This window comes from Moschus berezovskii, chromosome 5 (assembly GCF_049115385.1).
Source record: "Moschus berezovskii isolate FMDL1 chromosome 5, NW_MosBer_1.0, whole genome shotgun sequence".
Lineage (NCBI taxonomy): Eukaryota > Metazoa > Chordata > Mammalia > Artiodactyla > Moschidae > Moschus > Moschus berezovskii.
The window spans coordinates 67,569,646-67,592,312 of record NC_142464.1 but is presented as its reverse complement, the minus strand read 5'-3'; the positions used below and the strand labels follow the sequence as shown (position 1 = coordinate 67,592,312).

The window sequence follows — 22,667 nt, the reverse complement described above, 5'->3', positions numbered from 1 at the left end:
ATTACTGTCTCCAATGTGTGAAAGAGAAAAGTGAAAGTGAAGTCGCTCAGTCGTGTCCGACTAGTAGCAACCCCACGGACTGCAGCCTACCAGGCTCCTCTGTCCATGCAATTTTCTAGGCAAGAGTACTAGAGTGGCTTGCCATTGCCTTCTCCCAGAGACATGCTATGTAGTGCTAATTCCAGAGCTAATGATAATATTTATATAAAGATATCAAACCAGGTATAATATTTAAAAACTTAGAGTACAAAGCACTTGACTTTTTCTTAAAGCACGGTTAACTCAATAGGAACTAGCAGTTTAAACAGATATCTTAAAGTTATTGTTTATATCCTTTCTGTGGCAATGAATCAGACTTCATCTGACTAAGATTTTGCTGTATATTTTATGAAAGATGTGAATTTATTGTAATTCCTTTTTCATGTGTCTTTTCTATTCTGGCTTGTGTTCATTTACAAGATTTCCCCCCCCTCTAATATACACTACTCTGTATAAACAGTACATTAAATTCTACTTAAACTGCACATTGAGAAAGATGACCTGTGACACTTCCATGGAAGTTTAAAAATATTTTCATTGCAAACTTTGTTGAAATATGCACAACAATTCTGGGTGTATCTTATCATAAAAACTCAGATTCTCGAGAGTCTTAAACTTCTCTAATATCCAAGTATGTGGTCATTCTTTAGTGCGCTTGTGGGCATGCTAGCTCACTTCAGTCGTGTCTGACTCTTTGCGACACTAGGATCATAGCCCGCCAGGCTCCTCTGTCCATGGAGATTCTCCAGGCAAGAATACTGGAGTGGGTTCCATGCCCTCCTCCAGGGGGTCTTCCCAACCCAGGGATTGAACCCGGGTCTCTTAAGTTTCCTGCATTGGCAGGCAGGTTCTTTACCAGTAGCACCGCCTGGGAAGCCCTATAACTGGTAATTTCCTTTATTTGCTGTATGATTATTTTATATCCTCACATTATTCCCATGAAACAACAAAAGTTCTAGAACTACTTTGATTTGTAGGACTTGGAGAATGAAAGAATATCTTAATTGTAAAATCTACTCTCACTATAAAATATGGTTGGCATTCCTGTTGTTCTGTCTATAAACAACTTTAACATTGCCAATGCATATTATATTTATTTATATTTTTACCCCACGTGGCCTGCAGGATCTTAGTTCCCCGACTAGGGATCAAACCGGTGCCTGCTGGTGAAAGCACGGAGTCTTAACAACTGGACCTCCAGGGAAGTCCTGCCGATGAATATTTTAGGGATTTAATTCATAATTTGAGATAAATTTTATTTATATAATCAAATATGTAAGCCAGAAGTAAAGGTATATGCTTTTTGTTAAATTTATTATTTTAAATGCAACTTTCTTCTAACCTAAGGGAAGATATTGATTTATTAATGGAACAAACTTTTTTTATTATATGTAAGATGTTATCAGGCAAGTTTATATAAATTTAGATTACTCAAGCATAATCACATTAAGAAGATATCATCCAAGAATTAAGATAAATGACCTAGTTACTACCTAATTTCCTAAGTTAGAATATGTCCACTTTAATGGTGACAGATTATGACTTAATGATTATGTTCATAAATGGATTACAAGGTCAACATCACCGTTCTGGATCTCTGCAGTCATCACAAACACAGAAGAGGACAAGCTGCCTAACGGACGGCTTTCTACAAGGAAAATGTCCCAATAAATCCTAGCAAAGCAGGCCGTGCTAATATTTATCCAGAGGGCAGAAAGTCACATTTGTTGTTGCACAGTGAAAACTCAATTGATTTCTGCTGACTTATAAATGTCTAAGTGAAAGACAATGTAACTATTGTGCTCTTGAAAAGAATTTCAGAGTGACTCTAAGAGTTATTTTTATCACACAGATGAGTTAACTAAGACACAGGCATTAACACTAAGAATTTAGGTTGCCCTTTGCAATTGTTTTTTCACTTATGTGCGGCAGTAGATTGTAAGATTATAAAGGATGACCAAAATTCAAGTTATGCACTTCCTAACTAATACATAGCTTTTAAGTCATTTTCAAGAGGGCAATGGGGGTTTCCCAGGTGGTGGCAGTGGTAAAGAATCCGCCTGCCAACGTAGGAGGCATAGGAGGTGTGGGCATAGGAGGCTCAAGAGACACAGGTTCGATCCCTGGGTCAGGAAGATCCCCTGGAGTAGGAAGTGGCAAACTGCTCCAGTATTCTTGCCTGGAAAATTCCATCAACAGTGGAGCCTGGCAGGCTCCAGTCCACGGAGTCATAAAGAGTCAGACATGACTGAGTGTTCACTACATTATGGAAAGACAGCCAATTTTTATTCTCATAATCCAAACTATTCACAGATTTAGAAATATATTAGCAGAGATGTTACTGTCAATATTCTAACTTTCGAAGTAAAGAGTTCTCCATGGAATGTCAGCAGTTCTTCTACCAGTGATATATCCCTAAGTGGAAGAGGGAAAGAGAGCCCTACCTTTCACAAAATTGACTTTCTTTGCAAAGTTTTCCTTGAAGCTTTTTAAGAACTAAGACAAGGCCAGTGAGTATCAGATGATCACATCCAATACATAATATATCCCTTAATATGGGTCTTCTCTGTGATATGTCTCAAACCATTATTAAGAGTAAAGAATTAAAAAAAATATTTTAGGCTTTTAGATAGATACCCTTAATTCTGGAAACTGCAGCGTTGATCTAATTGCTATATTACCTGTTACTGGTATTATTCTACAAATTAATTATTAGTCTTATTTATTCATCAGCTGGTTTTAGAAACATTTATAGTAAGAAGAGCTCAACCGAGGAAAGCACGACCAAGGAAAACATGAGGAAATAGTTTTGGTGAAAATACCTGCAAGAAAACATGCAAGGAATCTTTGTTGGCTAATGTTTTACATCAGTGATAAATGACTTTTCTGGGCCTCTCTAGAAAAACTATCTAAAGATCATTAGCCCTAGTTTGTTGTATTCTATTTTGTGCACCCTCAGTTTCCTGGAGATGCATTATTGTAGTCTTCCAGTTAATAGTGAGAGATGGGAGTAGTTATCACCTATTGTCATTTTATTCTCAGCGTTGGAGAAAGTCCACGTAGAGATGGAAGGTGCACACAGGCTGGCCTTTTGCTTGGAAAAAATTCAAACTCTTATTGAATAGTGCCCTGTAAGGGTTAAAATCCAGATGCAGTTATCATGTAGAAGCCAACTTAACAGGGAACTCTGCTGCTCTCCTATAGACAAATTAAAAAAAAAAAACACATTTGATCACCTTTTTAGCACTCTTCAGATTTCTCTACCATGGAAAACAAATGTGTATCATATTTTGCCACAAAACACTTAGCAATCTTTATTTTTCTTTTTTTGGTCATAAAATACAAAGGTGGCTCAGTTGGTAAAGAATACACCTGCAGTGCAGGAGATCCAGGCTCAATTCCTGGATGGGGAAGGAAATAGTAACCCACTCCAGTATTATTGCCTGGGAAATCCCAGGGACAGAGGAGCCTGTTGGGCTGCCGCCTATGGGGTCGCACAGAGTCGACACAACTGACGCGACTTAGCAGCAGCACTCTTTAGGCTTCAGATTTTATGATTTCTTTGTAGCACTTACCCATATCTAAAAGTACAGATTTTATTTTTGTCTACTTATTTTTCTCTTTTCCTCAAAAATATAGACTTCAGAGAAGCTGGGGCTGTCTGTCTTGTTTGCTATGGTTTCCCAGCATGTACATAAAAAAGTGCTGACACACAGTAGATGCTCAATAAATATTTGCTGAATGATGCATCAGTAAAAAAGCACCACAGTGGAGAAAATAAACCTGAGTATTTTGTTCCTGCTTAATTTTCTGGTTATTCTTTGGTTTCTTTAAAACATTGCTGCTCTGGTTATCTATTATTTTACAACAAACTACCCCAAACTTAGTACCCTAAAAGAACAATCATTTTATTATGCTCACATTACTGTTGGTCAGAGAATTTAAGCAAGCCTTGTCTAGGTGATTTTTCTGCTCCACATAGTGTTGACTGGGGTCATTTAGTGGAATTTCACCAGCAGCTTTACTTGGAACCATCATTTCCACTATATTCTTTGGTCAAATCTGTCACAGGCCAGTCCATGTTTGGGGAGGAGCATCAAACATATATAGCTATTTCAAATCTGGTACCTTTCTGAGATAGGATAGTTCCAAGTAAATGTCCTTAAAGAAAACAATCCAACAAATTCAGTTCAGTATCTTCCTAGTAGTTAGTCTTTTGATTTCTTGCCTAAGTTCAAGGAAGGCTTCAAAATACTAAAAAAGAAATGCAAAAGTTTAAACTTGTATAATGTAAAAGATATGTAAATGTTTTAATATATATCTTATTTGCTTGGGTCTCTCTGTGGCTCGGCTGGTAAAGAATCTGCCTGCAATGTGGGAGACCTGGGTTTGATCCCCGGGAGAAAGGAACAGCTACCCACTCCAGTATTCTGGCCTAGAGAATTCCATGGACTGTATGTCCATGGGATCGCAATGAGTCAGACATGACTTAGCAACTTTCACTTGTTTGCTTATTTACAACACAATCAACACTGTAAATTGGTTTAGGTTTGCTGAAGTTACAGGCAAAATCTTTTATGATGTGTCTGCCATGTACATTTTTCTGGGGAGTAGTTTTTTATTGATTTCTCAAAAGATTTGATTCCCTTCCTCCCCAATCAAGTATTTCCCTAAGCAAAACGGTGGAGTACGTATGTTTATTTTTGGAATTATCTCTCTTGATATTACCTAGCTTTGTGTAATAATGATACTACTAATAATAACTGATTTTTAAAAATTATTCACTTATCCAGGAACAGCTTCATAATAACCCTACAAGGAACACAGAACTATTATCATTGCTTTACAGTTGAGGAAACTGAGGCATAGTAACTTGCCCATGGTGACACAATTAGCATGTGGCAGGGCTAGGAATCCTGGCATATTGGCATCAGAGGGTCCAATGGACTGAGGCTCTGTTTACTCCTTTGTAAATTGTGGATGATAATAGTAGCCAGTGTCACTGTACGTAGCAGATGAGTTAAAGTGGGATAGTCCATAGCTGCTTGCCAGGCACATATTATGCTGTGCAGTTAATAAATAGGAGCTCTCTGTGCTTGCATGCTCAGTTGCTTAAGTCCTGTCTGACTCTTTGTGACCCTGTGGACTATAGCCCTCCAAGCTTTTCTGTCCATGGTGATTCCCAGGCAAGAATACTGTTGTGGATTGCCATGCTGTCCTCCAGGGGGTCTTCCTGACCCAGGGATTGAACCCAAGTCTCTTATGTCTCCTGCATTGGCAGGCAGGTTCTTTACCACTAGCTCCACCTTAACCTCTGTTTCATTCCTGAAGGCTCTGCTATCTTTCATTGCAGAGATACTGGGTGTGATAAAATGCAAGACGGAACAAGGGGTGGGTGAGGGTGGATAAGGATTTGAAAGTCTAGGGCCAAACCTGGAGATACTGCTCTTTCCATTAAACTACTTAAGGTCTCAAGTTTTCTCTTAAAATTGTATGCAAATATCACATTCTATTCCAAAATGCCATTGCTTATCTATTAATATAAAACTTGTTTACTCCAAAGCTTTCGGTATCATCGTTCTTGTAGGGAGATGTACCTCCTTTATGCCTTGGTTTCCAACACACTTCTTTGAGAGACTCAGCAGCAGCTGAGGTAGGTTTGGGAATTTGGAGGCCTAGATTTCCAGTTAGGGCCCCTAGCTTGTTTGGGCGTTATAGTCTTCATTTATAAAATGGAGTGGGTGGTAATGACTATTTTATCAAAGTCTTTTTTGTTCTGGAATTATACAATATAAAATTGTCCTAACAGGGAGGCCTGGCGTGCTGTGGTTCATGGGGTCGCAAAGAGTCAGACACGACTGAGCGGCTGAACTGAACTGAACTGAAAAGTGTTTTCAAACTGTGGGTCTCCACTTAAAATTAGGCGAACAAAACCAACTGGATTGGTCAAACATTTAATAGAAGATCAGGGTAAATACTGTTTGGTGAGATTTTTTATTTCAGAATAGATGTTAAAATGTAATTTGTGAAACATACACCTAAAATGTGTGCCTTACTGTGGATGGTAATAGAAACATTTTTTAAAAAATATAAACATTTTAAAGCTACTAAGGAGGGCAATGAAACCTCCACACGTGCCTGCCCTCGGAGGGCATCGATCTCGAGACCTCCCCAGTTGAGGGCCCCTACCAAAACTCGAAGGCCCAACGCAAGGCTCGGGCCACGGTCCCGCCGCTCCTTGCGCGGCCAGCGCCCCGGCGGTCTCAAGGGCCGCACCTGGGCTCACGTAGCGCCTCCCGCCTCCCGCCTCCCGCCGGGACCCGAAGGCAGCTGCGCGCCTCCTGACGTCATCACCGGGCGCCGCTGCCTCGGCCTCCTTCCACTTCGCGGGAGAAGTTGTTGGCGCCAATGGATCCCGAGCCCCGGTAACGGGTTCTCCAGCCGGCCGGGCCTGTTTGCTCGCGCGTTCATCCGTGGGCTGCAATGGTGAGCCCTTGGGGAAGGCTTCGCGGCGCGGGGGCCGGGGAGGGTTTGCAGGCAGGGCGTGGACCTGGCGCTCCTGGCGTGGAGGGTCTGGGAGGACCGGGCTGCGTGGCTCCGGAAGGGAACGAAGGCACGAAAGGGGCTGCAGACCGGGCGCCTGGCGCACAGATTCCCTTCCCCGGCGCGCTTCAGCGTTCGGCCGCGGCCAGCGCGCTGCGCTCTGCTGCGCGGCAGCTTCACGTTTTCCCGCTGGTGGGGGAAGGGAGGAATGAAGGGAGTAATGGAGGTGGTTTGGGGGGCTCAGGGGTAAAGCTGCTTTTTCCTGTGAAGTGTTGCCTCCAGCCTCGGTTTGAGCCCTGCCTAAAGCGTTGATTTCAAGCTTTGGGTGTCAGAGAAGAAGAATCGAACAAACTTCCTTTCTAATGAACAAGTTTCAGGCCTTCAGCTTTCGTCGTTAACAGCACCGCGAAATGCTCTCATGAACAAGTTTCTCAGCCTTCAGTTTTCGTACTTTCCTCATTAGCAGCTCCGCGAAATGCTCATCAGAGAGCCGTTTTGAGATCAAGGGCACGGGGAGGATGTTTTATTTTGTTCAGATGAGTTCATAGAAATTAAAGGGATAGTACGGTTTACAGGAGGGAGGGCAAACCTGGGAGGAGCAGCTGTAGTGCATTTGACAGCTGTCATCGCTTGTCACCTGATATTAAAAATAATCTTAAAAAAACCCTCAGTGCATAATTCTGCATTAACCATATAAATAGTGAAATAATTATGCAGGCGTCAAAACCAAACATTCTTGCAAGAATGGCGGTAGATACTAGTGTGAGTTTGAATTATTTTAATTAAATGACAGTTGATCGTGATGCGTTAAGCTGGAGTCTACTTAATAATCAGACGTTTTTTTCAGTCGTTTTATTTTCAATCAGCGTATTTGTCACAGTGTCAACATTCTGGGCTGTGTGTGTGTAATTTTATGCCAGACTGGGAAACCATAAAGCCCTTTGTGTTTCTTCTCAGAGAAGGATGAAATAATGATAACAGCGTAATAGCCAGCTTGTAGCAAGTATCTTCAGGTGGATATATGGGCTGTTTGTTTTACATGTCTTTTCTCATTTAAACCTCACAGCAATCCAGTTTTACAGATGGTAAAGGAGGCCTTAAGAGTTTAAAACGCTTTGTGGTGTAACTAATAAATGGTTGAACTAGAATTAGAACCTAGGTTTTTCTGACCACCACATTATGCCACCCCCCCCTAAAATGACTGTAATTAGTAATTATATTTTGGACTTAAAGCACTGCATGGTAATTGTGGAAAATTCTTGAGATTTGGAGTCTTGAAGGTAAGAGTGAAGCAATGTTTTGGTATTGCTCTCTCATTAAATGATTAAGTGGTTTTTTGAACAAGTAAATAGCTTAACTTTGACCTCTTAAATTATGTTTCCTTAGCTGTAGAAAGGGAGAAATATAGCTGCCTTGAGTGATTGTCTTGAAGGTTAACAAAATAATAAATGTAAAGCTTCTATTCTGGTCCCTGACATGTGGTAGGATCATACAACTACATGATTAATGATCTATATTTCTCAGGAAGTACTGTGTGGAACATTAAAGAGTTTAAGGGGCATCAGAGATGCCTTTGATGTTGTCACTTATGGAGAATGATAGCTTATGTAGTCAACTTTTGATCATTCAGGTACTTTACATAATTGGTTCTTAGTACTCTTGTTCAAGGTGCAGATGAAAAAATAAAGCCCTTCTCAAAAAAAGTGGGAGTCAAAGAGATTGGTTTTGCTGTTGTAAAGGGAAAAGATTCTATAAAGAACTTTTCTTTACAGTTTGGATTATGTTGGTGTTTAGTTCTTTCTTTAGTACAAAAACGAGCAGATCCTAGACCAAAATTCTGTTCAACCTATGTCTATTAGACACCTGAACACAAGTTATATCGTACAGTAGTTCGTCACTTTTGTTTGGATCACAGTGCTCCCTTTGATAATGTGGTGAATGGTATGCAAATTTGCTGCCCACAGAAATATGTAAGGACATATACACATCACTTAGGGGGATTCACATATCTTCTGAGGCCTTCAATAGATGCAAGGTTAGCAACTCTTGCCCTGGGAGCTGCATCTTTTTATCAAATCTTTTCCAATTAAAAGTTATCAAAGGTGTAAAATACTGTGTATCTACAAAATGGAGTACTGTGCAGCCATCAAAAAGAGGAAACTTTCTGCCCTGATACGGAATAGTTGCCTAAATAATTAAGTGAAAAAAGAAGATACTAGACAGTATGTAAAATATGCTGCCAGTGTATTGTAGAAAAGGAGAGAAAAGAATATGTACATATTTGCTTGAAGATGGGAAGGATACACAAGGCACTGATAACATCTATTGCCTCCAAAGATAGGAATTGTGTGTCTGAGAGGCAGGGTAGGAGGGAGACATTTTACCCTTTTGAATTTTTGAACCATGTGAATATAATGTCTATTAAAGGAATTGAAATGAAAATAAATAGAATAAAAAGTAGCCATGTAAATGATTCAGATTGCTATGAGGATTTAATTATTTGCTTAAAATATTAATAAAACTTGAGAGATGCCATTTTAAAAACGTCAACATATTTAATTCATTGACTGTCTTAGTTATTTATTGAAAATATGCAGAAATTTGAATTAAACAGGCATGAGACTTGAGGGATGAGAGAGAGGTCAGAACACATCTGAGCTGCTGCTTTGCCACATTCTAGGGGAGACCTTTCACAATGAAATTTACTGCATGAATGCTTCCCTGGAGCAATGCTGTCACCCTTTTGTATTAAATAATGTAACTTTTGCCATTTGTACTGGTACTTGACCTATAAGACTCTTATTTCCTTTCCAGGCTCATCTATCTGTTCTTTGAGTGTGTAAGCTGGTTCTGTCTCAGCTTTTATGTTTGTTATTTCGTCTCCTTGGGATACTCTTCCTCCTCTTGGAATACTCTGCCTTTTTCTCACTCATTTAAGTGTCAGTCATCACTTCCTCAGAGCTTTCCGCGTCATATTTGAGAAACCCAGTACCTAATCCAGGGTCATGCAGATTTATGCTTCTGTTGTCTTCTGACAGTTTTATAGTTTTAGCTCTTAACTTTGATCCATTTTGAGTTAATTTTTGTATATGGTGTGAAGTAGGGGGTCCAGGTTTTGTTTTTTTCATGCGAGTCTCCAGTTGTTTCTGCACCACTTGCAGAGTATTTTCCCATTGAATTGTCTTGGCTCCCTTGTCAAAAATCAGTTTACCATAAGTGTGAAGGTTTCTTTCTGGACACTGAATTCTATTCTATCGATCTATGTGTCTTTCCTAAAGCCAGTAATGCACTGGTTTTATTACTGTAGCTTTGTGGTACATTTTTAAATTGGGAGGTGTAAGTCTTTCAACTTAGACCTTTTTCAGGATTGTTTTGCCAGTTCTGGATCCCTTGAATTTCTAAAATATGAATTTTAGAATCAGCAAAGAAGCCAGCTAGGATTTTGTTAGGGAATGTATTGAATCTGTAAATCAATTTGGAAAGTATTGCCATCCTAACAACATAATGTCTTCTGATCCATGAATATGGGCTATCTTTCCATTTGTTTGTGTCTTCTTTAATTTCTTTAAACAATATTTTATAGTTTTCAGAGTATGGATTTAACACTTCTGTTAAATTTATTTGTAAGTATTTTGTTCTTATTGATGATGCTATAGATGGAATTCTTAATTTCATTTCTGGTTTGTTCTTGTGAAAAGTATAGAAATACAGTTGGTTTTAGTATATTGATCTTGTATCACGCAGCCTTGTAGAACTCATTTAAATTTGTTCTAACATTTTTTTATTTCAGTAAATTCCTTAGGATTTTCTTTATTTAAGATCATTTCAGCTGCAAATAAAAATAATTTTGCTTCCTTCTGCCCAATCTGGTATGCCTTTTATAATTTATTTTTGCCTAATGGGTTTTTTTTTTTTTTTAAACCAGAGTGTTGAATAAGAGTGATGAGAATGGATCTCTCTCCTGAACTTAGGGAATTACATTCCAACAGCTTACCTGTCGTTTTTAAAGTATAAGGTTTTAATATAATTTAAAATTATTTAATTTCATTTGTCTATTCTGTGCTGCTGTTAATATACAGTTTTAGTCAGATATATCATTTTGCATTTAACTGTTTTTCAGGATTGAAGATTTTTGCATTTGGATAGATTTTGTGAAGTGTGTTGGTGATAATCAATTTCTGCTTGTGGATTTGGTGGATTAATTAAACATATTAATCAAAAAATATTTATATTTCTTTACTTTCAAAATAGAGAAGTAAAGTCAACCCCACAGAGCACTGCAGTGCTTGTTTTGCATAGAATCCTGTACTCTTCAAAGTGAGTGAACACAGTGGCATGATATGGTTTCTCTTTGCATTTTTGGTAGGCAGATATAACTTGTTTGCTGGTTGAGCCCATGTGCAGTGGAAAAGTTACTAGCTGTTTGGTTATACTTCAAAGTAAATATGTATCAGCTTTTGTACTTTGATCTTTTAAAGTTAAAAGGTCATTATGAAGCTTCCTTTGTGCAGGTTTAGGAGTATTTATTGCAAAAAATTTTTTTTTCTTCTCTAACTCTACTAATAGATTTGTAATTAGCAGATTTGGAAACTTCTAAAAAATTAATAATTTTTTTTTGAGTACTGGTACTTTGTCTTGACTTATGTCAGTTGAGTTCAGTCGCTCAGTCGTGTCCAATTCTTTGTGACCCCATAAACCGCAGCATGCCAGGCCTCCCTGTTGATCACCAACTCCTGGAGTCCATCCAAACCCATGTCCATTGAGTCGGTGATGCCATCCAACCATCTCATTCTCTGTCATCCCCTTCTCCTCCTGCCCTCAGTCTTTCCCAGCATCAGGGTCTTTTCAAATGAGTCAGTTCTTTGCATCAGGTGGCCAAAGTATTGGAGTTTCAGCTTCAGCATAAGTCCTTCCAATGAACACCCAGGACTGATCTCCTCTAGGATGGACTGGTTGGATCTCCTTGCAGTCCAAGGGACTCTCAAAAGTCTTCTCCAACACCACAGTTCAAAAGCATCAATTCTTTGGTGCTTAGCTTTCTTTATAGTCCAACTCTCACATCCATATGTGACCACTGGAAAAACCATAGCCTTGACTAGGCAGACCTTTGTGGACAAAGTAATGTCTCTGCTTTTTAATATGCTGTCTAGGTTGGTCATAAATTTCCTTCCAGTGTATATGTATATTAAAATTGCATTTGGACTGCTTAATAGGCGATGCTTTTCTTTAATAGTGTTGTAGAATTGTTAGTTACACCTTAGGGTAGGAGAGTGGAACAGATCTTTCCCTTTTGTTTACATTTATGTGACTCAGCTGGTAAAGAATCTGCCTGCAATGTGGGAGACCTGGGTTCCATCCCTGAATTGGGAAGATCCCCTGGAGAAGGGAAAGGCTACCCACTCCAATATTCTGGCCTGGAGAATTCCATGGACTGTATAGTCCATGGGGTCACAAATTGTCAGACATGACTGAACAACTTTCATGTCACTTCGAGAACGTCTTATATTTCAAAACTTTTACTAGAAAATGTCTTGTTGGAATTTTCAGTTTTTTCATCTATGAATCAAAGTTAAAGAATGTCATAGACTTTGTTGTGTGGATTAAACTAGTTTTTTAAAGTGTTTAAATCATTGTCTGGCACAAAGTAAGTCCCATTTAAGGGTTTGTTAAAAAAGTAAATAGGGACTTCCTTGGTGGTCCACTGGTTCAGAACCTGCCTTCCAATGCAGGGGACGCAGGTTTGACCGCTGGTCCTTGAACTAGGATCCTGCATGTTGCAACTAAGCCCTGGTGCTGCAGCTGCTGAGCCCACACGTTCTGGAGCCCACAAGCCACAACTTGAGGGCCCGCATGCTGCAATGAAGAGCCCATGATGAAAGATCCCACATGCAGCAGCAGAGATACTGTGTGCCCCAATTAAGACCCAACACAGCCAAATAGATAAATATTTTTTTATAAAGTAAATGAAGCCCTAAATCAGGGCATTGGCAATAGAAATAGAAGAGAGAGGACAGCAGTATTCAGGAGATTCTTAGATAGGATGGTGAGGTAGGTGGAGGGTCAGAATGAGGAGGAAAAACAGTGCCCATTTTTCTGTTTTGGGTGAATGCTGATGCTGCACATTGAGATGGGAAATAGAAACAAGTATCCCCAAAATATGAGCTTGTATTTGGATGTTATGAGTTGGAGGCACCTTTGGGGCATTTGGATAGAGGTGAAGATGACAGACTATCTGGCTACAGGAATATGGAGCTCAGAGATCTGGAGTAGAGACAAGATTTATGAGGCTCACTCAGGTGGCTCAGTGTTTAAATAATCCACGCAGGTTCAGTCCCTGAGTCAGGGAGATCCCCTGGAGAAAAAATGACAACCCACTCCAGTATTCTTGCCTGGAAATTTCCATGGACAGAGGAGCCTGGTGGGCTTTAGTCCATGAGGCCTCCAAGAGTTGGTCACGACTGAGCGACTAAAGAGCAGCAACAGCAGCCGCAGGGTGTTTTTAAGGGGTACCTGACTTTGAAGGACTGATGCTAAAGCTGAAACTCCAGTACTTTGGCCACCTCATGCGACGAGTTGACTCACTGGAAAAGACTCTGATGCTGGGAAGGATTGGGGGCGGGAGGAGAAGAGTACGACAGAGAATGAGATGGCTGGATGGTGTCACCGTCTCGATGGACATGAGTTTGAGTGAGCTCCCGGAGTTGGTGATGGAAAGGGAGGCCTGGCATGCTGTGATTCATGGGGTCACGGAGAGTCGGACACGACTGAGCGACTGAACTGAACTGAACTGACTTTGAGATGGATGTAAGTTAGCTTATGCAGTGTGAGTATGTGACTCAGAAGTTTTTAACTTAAGGTTCATGGAGGGCCATTAATAGGCTTTAGAGAAAAGCTGTGAAGAAGGGCATTATACTAAAAGTGAAAGTATTTTGTTTTTTGTAGCCACAATATTGTAATATGACAAGAGTACCATATGATAGAAGAGTTAACTTGAATAATTTTCCTGGGAAATAATACACAATAATGTTAATACCCACTTAAAATTCCTTAAAGAGCAGTAGATAAAGTCATGCCCACAAATTAATCTCAAAGTTTATTTTAATAAGCAGTCTTTAAAAACAAATCTACCGTCAATTTCATTTTACATGATTAAGAACCACTCTTTCTGAGCCCAGGTGTGAAGGTCAGTGACCTTAGAAATAACCACTCATGTGTTTAACCATTATTAATTAAGCATCTGCTTATCTGAGGTGCTGGCCCAGTACTTGAGATACAGAGGTGAGTAAGACAGACAAGCCTCCTGTTTGGAATTTATAGCAATGTATTCAAACTCAGATTTCTATGACTATCTAAAGTATCTCGTACTAGTCATTTTGGGACCCATTTCAGGTCTGTCTTCTCTGTCCTTGAGGCTGTCTGTATTAGGTGCTTCTGCTGCTTTTACAGTTTTGTGATTAGCTCTGTCTTAGCACTGTTTTGTATCTAATTCTTCATATACTAATTTGTCTCCCAGGTAACTTTATGATGTCTTTTTCCTGTTTGTGTCCTAAGTCCCTGGCATGGTGCCTGTCTATAATCACATAAGGATCAAATGTATCAGAAATAATAAGGGAAAGGCCATATTGCTAGTGATAGGGTGTGGCTCTTTTGCATAGAAACTTAGAGTTATCAGGATCTGTCAGGGCTTCCTGATAGCTCAGTTGGTAAAGAATCTGCCTGCAATGCAGGAGACTCCAGTTTGATTCCTGGGTTGGGAAGATCCGCTGGAGAAGGGATAGGCTACCCACTCCAGTATTCTTGGGCTTCCCTTGTGACTCAGCTGGTAAAGAATCCTTCTGCAATGCGGGAGACCTGGGTTTGATCCCTGGGTTGGGAAGATCCCCTGGAGAAGGGAAAGGCTACCCACTCCAGTATTCTGGCCTGGAGAATTCCATGGACTGTATAGTCTATGGGGTCGTGAAGAGTTGGATGTGACTGAGTGACTTTCACGTAGAATTATGGTAAAACTATGAGGGGGCAGTTGTGGTCAAGTAGAGAACTATGAAAGGAATTTGGAGTCAGAGGACCAGGTTGCAATCTGGTGTGCCATCTCTAATCCCCACAAGAATCTTGTGAGGCAAGTGGCATTATGAGGAAACAGAAGGCCAGATAAGTAATCCATCCCAAGTGCTTGGTGTGTGTGTGCTAAGTTGCTTCAGTTGTGTCTGACTCTTTGTGACCCTATGGATGGTAGCCCATCAGTCTTTGGGACTGTCCTTGGGACTCTCCAGGCAAGAATACTGAACTGGGTTGCCATGCCTTCCTCCAGGGGATCTTCCTGACCCAGGATCGAACCCGTGTCTCTTACATCTCCAGCATTGGCAGGCGGGTTCTTTACCACTAGTGCCACCTGGGAAGCCCCCAAGTGTCTAGTGAAAGTGAAAGTCGCTCAGTTGTCCGACCCCATGGACTTTACAGTCCATGGAATTCTCCAGGCCAGAATACTGGAGTGGGTAGCCTTTTCCTTCTCCAGGGGATCTTCCCAACCCAGGGATCAAATGCAGGTCTCCCACATTGTGGTTGGATTCTTTACCACCTGAACCACCAGGGAAGCCCAAGAATACTGGAGTGGGTAGCCTATCCATTCTCCAGTGGATCTTCTCTACCCAGGAATTGAACTGGGGTCTCCTGCATTACAGGAGGATTCTTAACCAACTGAACTATCAGGGAAGCACAAGTGTCTAGTAGTAAGTGGCAAAACTGACTAAAAGCTTATGTTTGTCAGACTTAATTCTGCTAATTTATCTATAAAATGGAGATAAATCATTCTATTTGCCTTTATACCTCATAGAATGATGATACCTCTATCATCAAAAGAGAAATCTGTGTCCAATAGCTGTAAGTAGAAGTGTGAAAAACTTGTTGCTATTAGCTGTCTGTGCTAACACTTATTTTAATGTTTATGTGATTTAAAAAAGAAAGTAAGAGTTAATTACTACTCTTTTGGTTTCCCCAAATAAAACTGTTTTACCATTTTTTGTAGAAAAGAAATCCCGGGACAAAGGGTATGCACATTTAAAATTTTTATGTGTTGTTGGATTGTCTTGGAAAGGTTATATCAATTTTTACTTTTATTAGCAGTAGCGTGTGAACATTTGTTTCCCCACACCTTTGACATACTTGGGCATTATGATTCTTTTAACACTCAGAGAAAAATAATCAAGTTCTAATTTATTATTTGTCAGGTTGAGCATCTTTTATTGTTTGGTTATTTGCCTTTCTTTTATAATTTGTCTACTGTTAACTTTTATCCATTTTTTCTACTGGATTATCTTTTATTGATTTGTAGGAGCCCTCTTATGTAGATATTTTCATGTTCAGTTCAGTTCAGTTGCTCAGTCGTGTCCGACTCTTTGCGACCCCATGAATCACAGCACACCAGGCCTCCCTGTCTGTCACCAACTCTTGGAGTTCACTCAAACTCATGTCCTTTGAGTCGGTGATGCCATCCAGCCATCTCATTCTCTGTCGTCCCCTTCTCCTCCTGCCCCCAATCCCTCCGTTATTTTTTAACTTTGTTTATGATGTCTTTTATTTTTATGTAGTCAAATTTTTCTTTCTTAATGGGTAGTTTCTAGTCTTGATGTTCTGCTTGAAAGGACTTCCCTTTACTAAGATTATAAAATAAATTTAAAAACGTGTTCCTTTTTCTACTCATATACTGAGCAAGAATTATTCTGTGCAGGTAAGAGTGATGTTTAGATCCATTATTTGGGAATTTGATTAGTCTTGTTCTTTATTTCATGAAATCTTTAAAGATCTGGAATACCAGGTAGGGACTGTTAATAAAGAGTAAGGTGAAGTCATGGTATAAATTAAAGTCAAATTGGTGACCTTTTCCTCTTAGATGTTTATACACCAGATGGCTGCTCACTTTGGAGGTAACTCCTAAAAAAGTGTGAGTAGAATGACTTTCATTCCAATGAAGATTCTTTTTCAAAAGTTTAGATTTTTAATAGATATTGAGTTAAGATTAGGATGCTCTAATTTAATTGTTCTGCTGCCGTCAGAGTGTAAGGGCATGGGGAGTGGGAAAGTAGGGTAGCATAAAGGAAAAGGAAAGGGGTTGTGAATAGAAAGAATTACTCAGGAAGAAAAGGTTGCAAAAATGCTTAGGATTGGCAGTATGGTACAGACAAAAGTCAGAGAGCTCAATGTTACCAATAGTTCCTTTTCCTGAATTATGTTTTGTTTTCTTTCTCTTTGTGGTTTTAAGTATTTGTGGTTCCATCAGGGATGGAAAACCACCACTGACTTTAAACTGATGATTAACGTTCAGTTTTGAACTGTGGTGCATGTGTGCTGTGTGTGTGTTTGAAAAATCACACTATTTGAAGACTCTTGGTAATTTCAAAAGTGAAACTCCAATGTGAAACTCTCATTTCCTCCAGAGGCAATAAAGTAAGTAGTTGTCAGCCTCAAATTCAATTCTTTGCAAATTATACGGAAGCCTGTGGCTTTCTGGCTTTCTTTATTATCTATTTTTTCTTTAGCAGCTGACACAAATGTCTCAGTTTCATAGCTAAGGTACCATTTTGCAAACAATATATCTTAGATTTTGTTAGGATGGATTTGTGACTTTTTTGTATTAGGAAATTTACAGAAGAGGGTATAAAACCAGGGAAGTCTGTAACCTTTCAAAAAAATTTAACATGTCTGTGTACCTCGTTTATCTGTTTTCTTTATTGGCTTAACCACAAAGCTATGTGTTTGTGTGTTTGCAGAACACACTTATTTGGGATTTTTGACGTTTTAAGAGTGTGACAGTTACCACCATGATCGAGGAAAAGCACTGTTACGTTTTTTACACTTGACAGAGTACTTCTAACAGGTATTTTACTCCCTACGGTAAAGAGAGAGCTTGGAACAGGCGAAAAAGATTGAAGACTCAGGATTATAAACATTGAGGATAGGTATAGAGAAAATGGTTCAACTGCCTCTTGAACCCAGTTCTTTGGAATTCAGATCCTAAATTCTCATATTCTGTGTTCCTTATACCCTTCCTTGCCTGTGAGTAGAGAACTGTAGGTGGAGATGTTTCAGTGATATGGAGGGATAATAGTTCATAAATGAGGGAGAAGGGAAGCTTTTTACTGAACCAGAATTGTGATACATAATTAATCCTCATAAAGTGTAGGGAGTATTAGTCTCACTTTACTGATGAGAAAACAGATTAAAAGTCAAAGTCATACCTTGGTCAACTGGAAAGTGCCAGAGCAGAGATTCATACCAGGGATTTCTTACTGTAAGGTCTATTACCTTTTCTCTACACCACAGTTTATTCAAAGCTTAAATCTTAAAGTCCATCCTAAAGAAAATCAGTCCTGATTATTCATTGAAAGGACTGATGTTGGAGCTGAAACTCCAATGCTTTGGCCACCTGATGCGAAGAACTGACTCATTGGAAAAGATCCTGTTGCTGGGAAAGATTGAAGGCAGGAGGAAAAAAGGATGACAGAGGATGAGATGGTTGGATGGTATCACTGACTCAATGGACATGAGTTTAAGTAAACTCCAGGAGTTCGTGATGGACAGGGAGGCCTGGTGTGCTGCAGTCCATGGGGTTGCAAAGAGTTGGACACAACTGAGAGACTAAATTGAACTGAAAATCTAAAAGTGTAGGAAGAATCATAAGAAAGATGAGTTCTGTTAATTATAAATTACATTGTAAATGTTTTAGTATGATTAATTTGACAGGAAGAGTAATTGAAGCAAATGTAATCAAAATTTTTCCTTTGGAATTTGGGAAAATCATGTAAAGGGAAATAATTTCAAAGTCCTTAGTTATTAAGGTCTTAAATGATCAGGGTTGTAAGAGTTATTCTCTCAAACTGGAGTATAAATTCCATAGGCAAGGATTATGTTCTTCAACTCTTTGTCTTTTGCCCTAGCGTGTCTGCGATGATGGGGTATGTGCAGGCATAATCAATAAATGCTTGTTACTTGCCTCTTTAGTAACTGTGCTGTTTTTAGCAAAAATTTCCTTTGTTTATTTTTTCCCTGTTTTTGGCCAGATTCTGAGAATTAAAATTACTTTTCATTAGGCACATTATTATTATTATTATTTTTGAATCTTTTTGCCTGTGCTGCTCAGCTTTTAGGATCTTAGTTCTCCAACCAGAGATTGAACCCCGGGTCCTAGCAGTAAAAGCTCGGAGTCCTTACCACTGGATCACCAGGGAATTCCCTAGCCTCATTATTTTTAACTTAGGTAATTCTATCAATTAGTTTTTGCATATAAAAAGGATGCTGCTGCACACTTGGAACTATATCATTATGAAGACACAATTGAGAGTACACCAGTGTGTATGTAGAGTTGTTCCTTTTTACAATTGAAATTAGAATTTTGTGCAGTTAATGTTTGTTTATGAATCTCCTTTTTTGCTTCTAGGATATTCGAAAATTCTTTGGGGTTATACCAAGTGGAAAGAAACTTGTAAGTGAAACAGTAAAGAAGAATGAGAAAACAAAGTCTGCTGAAGAAAGTTTAAAAGCAAAGAAAGGAATAAAGGAAATCAAGGTCAGTTTTCCAGATGCAATGTTGAATTGTATAAAAAGACTCAGTTCTGAGATTTGATATATTGAGAGCCTTAAGTAAATATAAATTTCAACTCATTTAGCAGAAAAAGAAGAAAAGTAATAAGGTCTTTCTTATTTCTAGTTAATATATCTTACTGCATCCATAGTCTGGTACTTTCGTTAACTGTTTTAATGAAAACTTAACCAAAGTTTGCTAATGAAGGCATGAGCTTCAGTATTAGGCTTCTCTTGAAGGAAGGCTTTGGAGGAAAGCTTTATTCTTTTTCCTATCCTCCTTGGGCTTCAGAGAATTTAAGATATAATATCACTACGATAAGTAGGCAGTGGCTCCAATAGTGTATTTGAGTTAATATTGTTCCTCTTTGTATAAAATGTGAGAATTTTGCAACTCTACAAGTCGGTTTACTACCACCCCATTCTTTATGCCATAATTGGCATATGAATTATATCTATATATGTTAATACTCCACATTCAGTATAATAATTATTGCTCTAAACCAACGTTATTTTAAAAGAATTAACAGGAAAATTGGTTTGTGACTACATATGGTGATGGATGTTAACTAGACTTATGGTCATTTTGCAATATATATAAATATTGAATCATCATGTTGTACACCTGATACTAATGTTATGTTACATGTAAATTATATCTCAATAAAAACTTACTTTGTAAATAAGATAAAAATAATTAAACAATATTTTAAAAACATGTAAGAGTAAAATTGCAAATACATGTAATTAAACTGTCATTAACATATCGATAAATTATAATTTAAACACATAAATTAACTTTTTTTATTGCCTAGGTGAGACTAAAATAAAAATCTCAGTCTTCTGCTGTCAAAAGAATAAAAAGGAGGAAGATTGATCCTTTGTACTTAACCATATATTGGCCACTTCTGGTGTTTTCATTTCTTATCAAAGATCTGAATTTCCTTCTACTGTAATTTTCTTTAATTAACATATTTATTTATTTAATTATTTAAATGCAGCAGTCTTAGTTGCAGGACACAGGATCCTTGTGATCTTTGTTGGCAGCATGCAGAATCTTTAGTTGCGGCATGCAAGTTCATAGTTACTGCATGTAAAAATCTAGTTCTCTGAGCAAGGATCGAACCCAGATCCCTTGCATTGGGAGCATAGAGTCTTAGCCACTGGACCACCAGGGAAGTCCCTTATACCATTTTCTGCAAATCTGAAGAATTTTCTTCAGCATTTGTTGTAGAATAGGCCTGTTGGCAGCAAATTCTGTAAGATTTTATCTAAAAATGTCTATTTTGTCTCCATTCTTGAAGGATGTTTTTGCTGGATATAGAGTTTTGGATTGATAGTTTTCTGTTTCAGCGCTTTAAAAGTGTTCCATTCCTTTTTTTTTGTCTCCGTTTTTTTCTGATGAGATGTTAGCAGTTGTTTATATTGTTTTCTCTTGTATGTATTGTATTATTTTCTCATACTGCTTGAAAAGATTTTATCTTTGAGTTTCAGCCTTGCCCATGGTGTACTTGGGTGTAGTTTTCTTGTATTCATACTGTGTCGGGTTTCTGAGCTTCTGAGTCTGTAAATTTTATATCTTTTTTTGAATTTGGTAATTTTTTTACCATTGTTTCTTCAAATATATTTCTGCTTCATTCTCTCCTCTTATAGAAGATTCCTTATATATATATATATATATACATACACACACACACACACACACATACACACATGCATATGTGCACACACATATATGTATATATATTAGAATTTTGAAATTGCCCTACAGATAATTGAGGCTTGTTGTTGTTTAGTCCCTCAGTTGTGTCCGACTCTGCGATCCCATGGACTATAGCACGCCAGGCTTCCCGGTCCTTCACTCCCAGAGTTTGCTCAAACTCATGTCCATTGAGTTGGTGATGCCATCCAGTCATCTCATCCTCTCAGTCAGTCAGTCAGTTCAGTTGCTCAGTCGTGTCCGACTCTTTGCGATCCCATCGACTACAGCACGCCAGGCCTCCCTGTCCATCACCAACTCCTGGAGTTTACTCAAACTCATGTCCATTGAGTCACTGATGCCATCTAACCATTTCATCCTCTGTCATCCCCTTCTCCTCCCGCCTTCAATCTTTTCCAGCATCAGGGTGTTTACAAATGAGTCAGTTCTTTGCATCAGGTGGCCAAAGTATTGGAGTTTAAGCATCAACATCAGTCCTTCCAATGAATATTCAGGGCTGATTTCCTTAGGATGGACTGGTTGGATCTCCTTGCAGTCCAAGGGACTCTCAAGAGTCTTCTCCAACACTACAGTTCAAAAGCATCAATTCTTCAGTGCTTGGCTTTCTTTATAGTCCAACTCTCACATCCATACATGACCACTGGAAAAACCATAGCCTTGACAAGACAGACCTTTGTGGACAAAGTAATGTCTCTGCTTTTAAATATGCTGTCTAGGTTGGTCATAACTTTCCTTCCAAGGAGTAAGTGTCTTTTAATTTCATGGCTGCAATCACCATCTGCAGTGATTTTGGAGCCCAGAAAAATAAAGTCAGCCACTGTTTCCACTGTTTCCCCATCTATTTGCCATGAAGTGATGGGACCAGATGCCATGATCTTAGTTTTCCAAATGTTGAGCTTTAAGCCAACTTTTTCATTCTCCTCTTTCACTTTCATCAAGAGGCTCTTTAGTTCTTCTTCACTTTCTGCCGTAAGGATGGTGTCATCTACATATCTGAGGTTATTGATACTTCTCCCAGCAATCTTGATTCCAGCTTGTGCTTCCTCCAGTCCAGCATTTCTTATGATGTACTCTGCATCTCATCCTCTAATTGAGGCTTTTTCATTGTTATTCTTTTTTTTCTGTACTTCGGATTGGATAATTTATTGCTATCTTCAGGTTTTTTGACTCTTCTGTCATCTCCAGTTTGCCTTTGTAGTGAATATTTTATTTTAAATATTATATATTTCAATTCTAGAATTGCCTGTTAATTCTAACATCTGGATTGGTCTCAGTTAAGTACCTTTTTATCTTGAGTCATATATTAGTCACTTTGGTCTACCATAAAATACTATAGACTGACTGACTTGACTTAACAGAAATTTGCTTTCGTACAGTTCTGGAAGCTAGATATTTGTGATTAATGTTCCAACCCATTCAGTTTCTTTGAGAGTTCTCTTTCTGGCTTACAGACTGCTACATTCTTGCTGGGTCTTCACACAGCCTTTCCTTGGTGTGAGCACGTGGTGCGAGAGAGGTTGAGAGAGTGGGTGTGTGCACGTGAGCTCTCTGGTGTCTTGTTGTATAAGGACACTAACTTACCAGATTACCCTTATGACTTCATTTAACCTTAATTATTTCTTTAGAGACTCCATTTCCAAACATGGCTATATTGGAGGGTTAAGGATTCAACATACGAATTTTGGGAGGATACAAGCATTCATTCCATAATATTCTGCCAAGTTACCCCCCATTCATGTTATTTTCACATGCAAAATACCTTCTTTTCATTCTAAAGTCCCCACAAAGTCTT

At 38.9% G+C, this 22,667-nt stretch overlaps 1 protein-coding gene across 2 annotated transcripts in view; it reads left to right on the top strand.

The window, feature by feature from the left end:
* Window positions 1-6,368: 6,368 nt before the first annotated feature.
* RFC1 (replication factor C subunit 1) overlaps window positions 6,369-22,667 on the top strand; it is a 79,966-nt gene continuing 63,667 nt past the window's right edge. For both annotated transcript variants that reach the window (XM_055435016.2, XM_055435015.2), the window contains exons 1-2: window positions 6,369-6,525; window positions 19,013-19,141. In XM_055435016.2, the coding sequence (XP_055290991.1) occupies window positions 6,523-6,525; window positions 19,013-19,141 (132 nt within the window). In that variant the 5' untranslated portion in view covers window positions 6,369-6,522. The remainder of the gene's footprint in view (window positions 6,526-19,012; window positions 19,142-22,667) is intronic.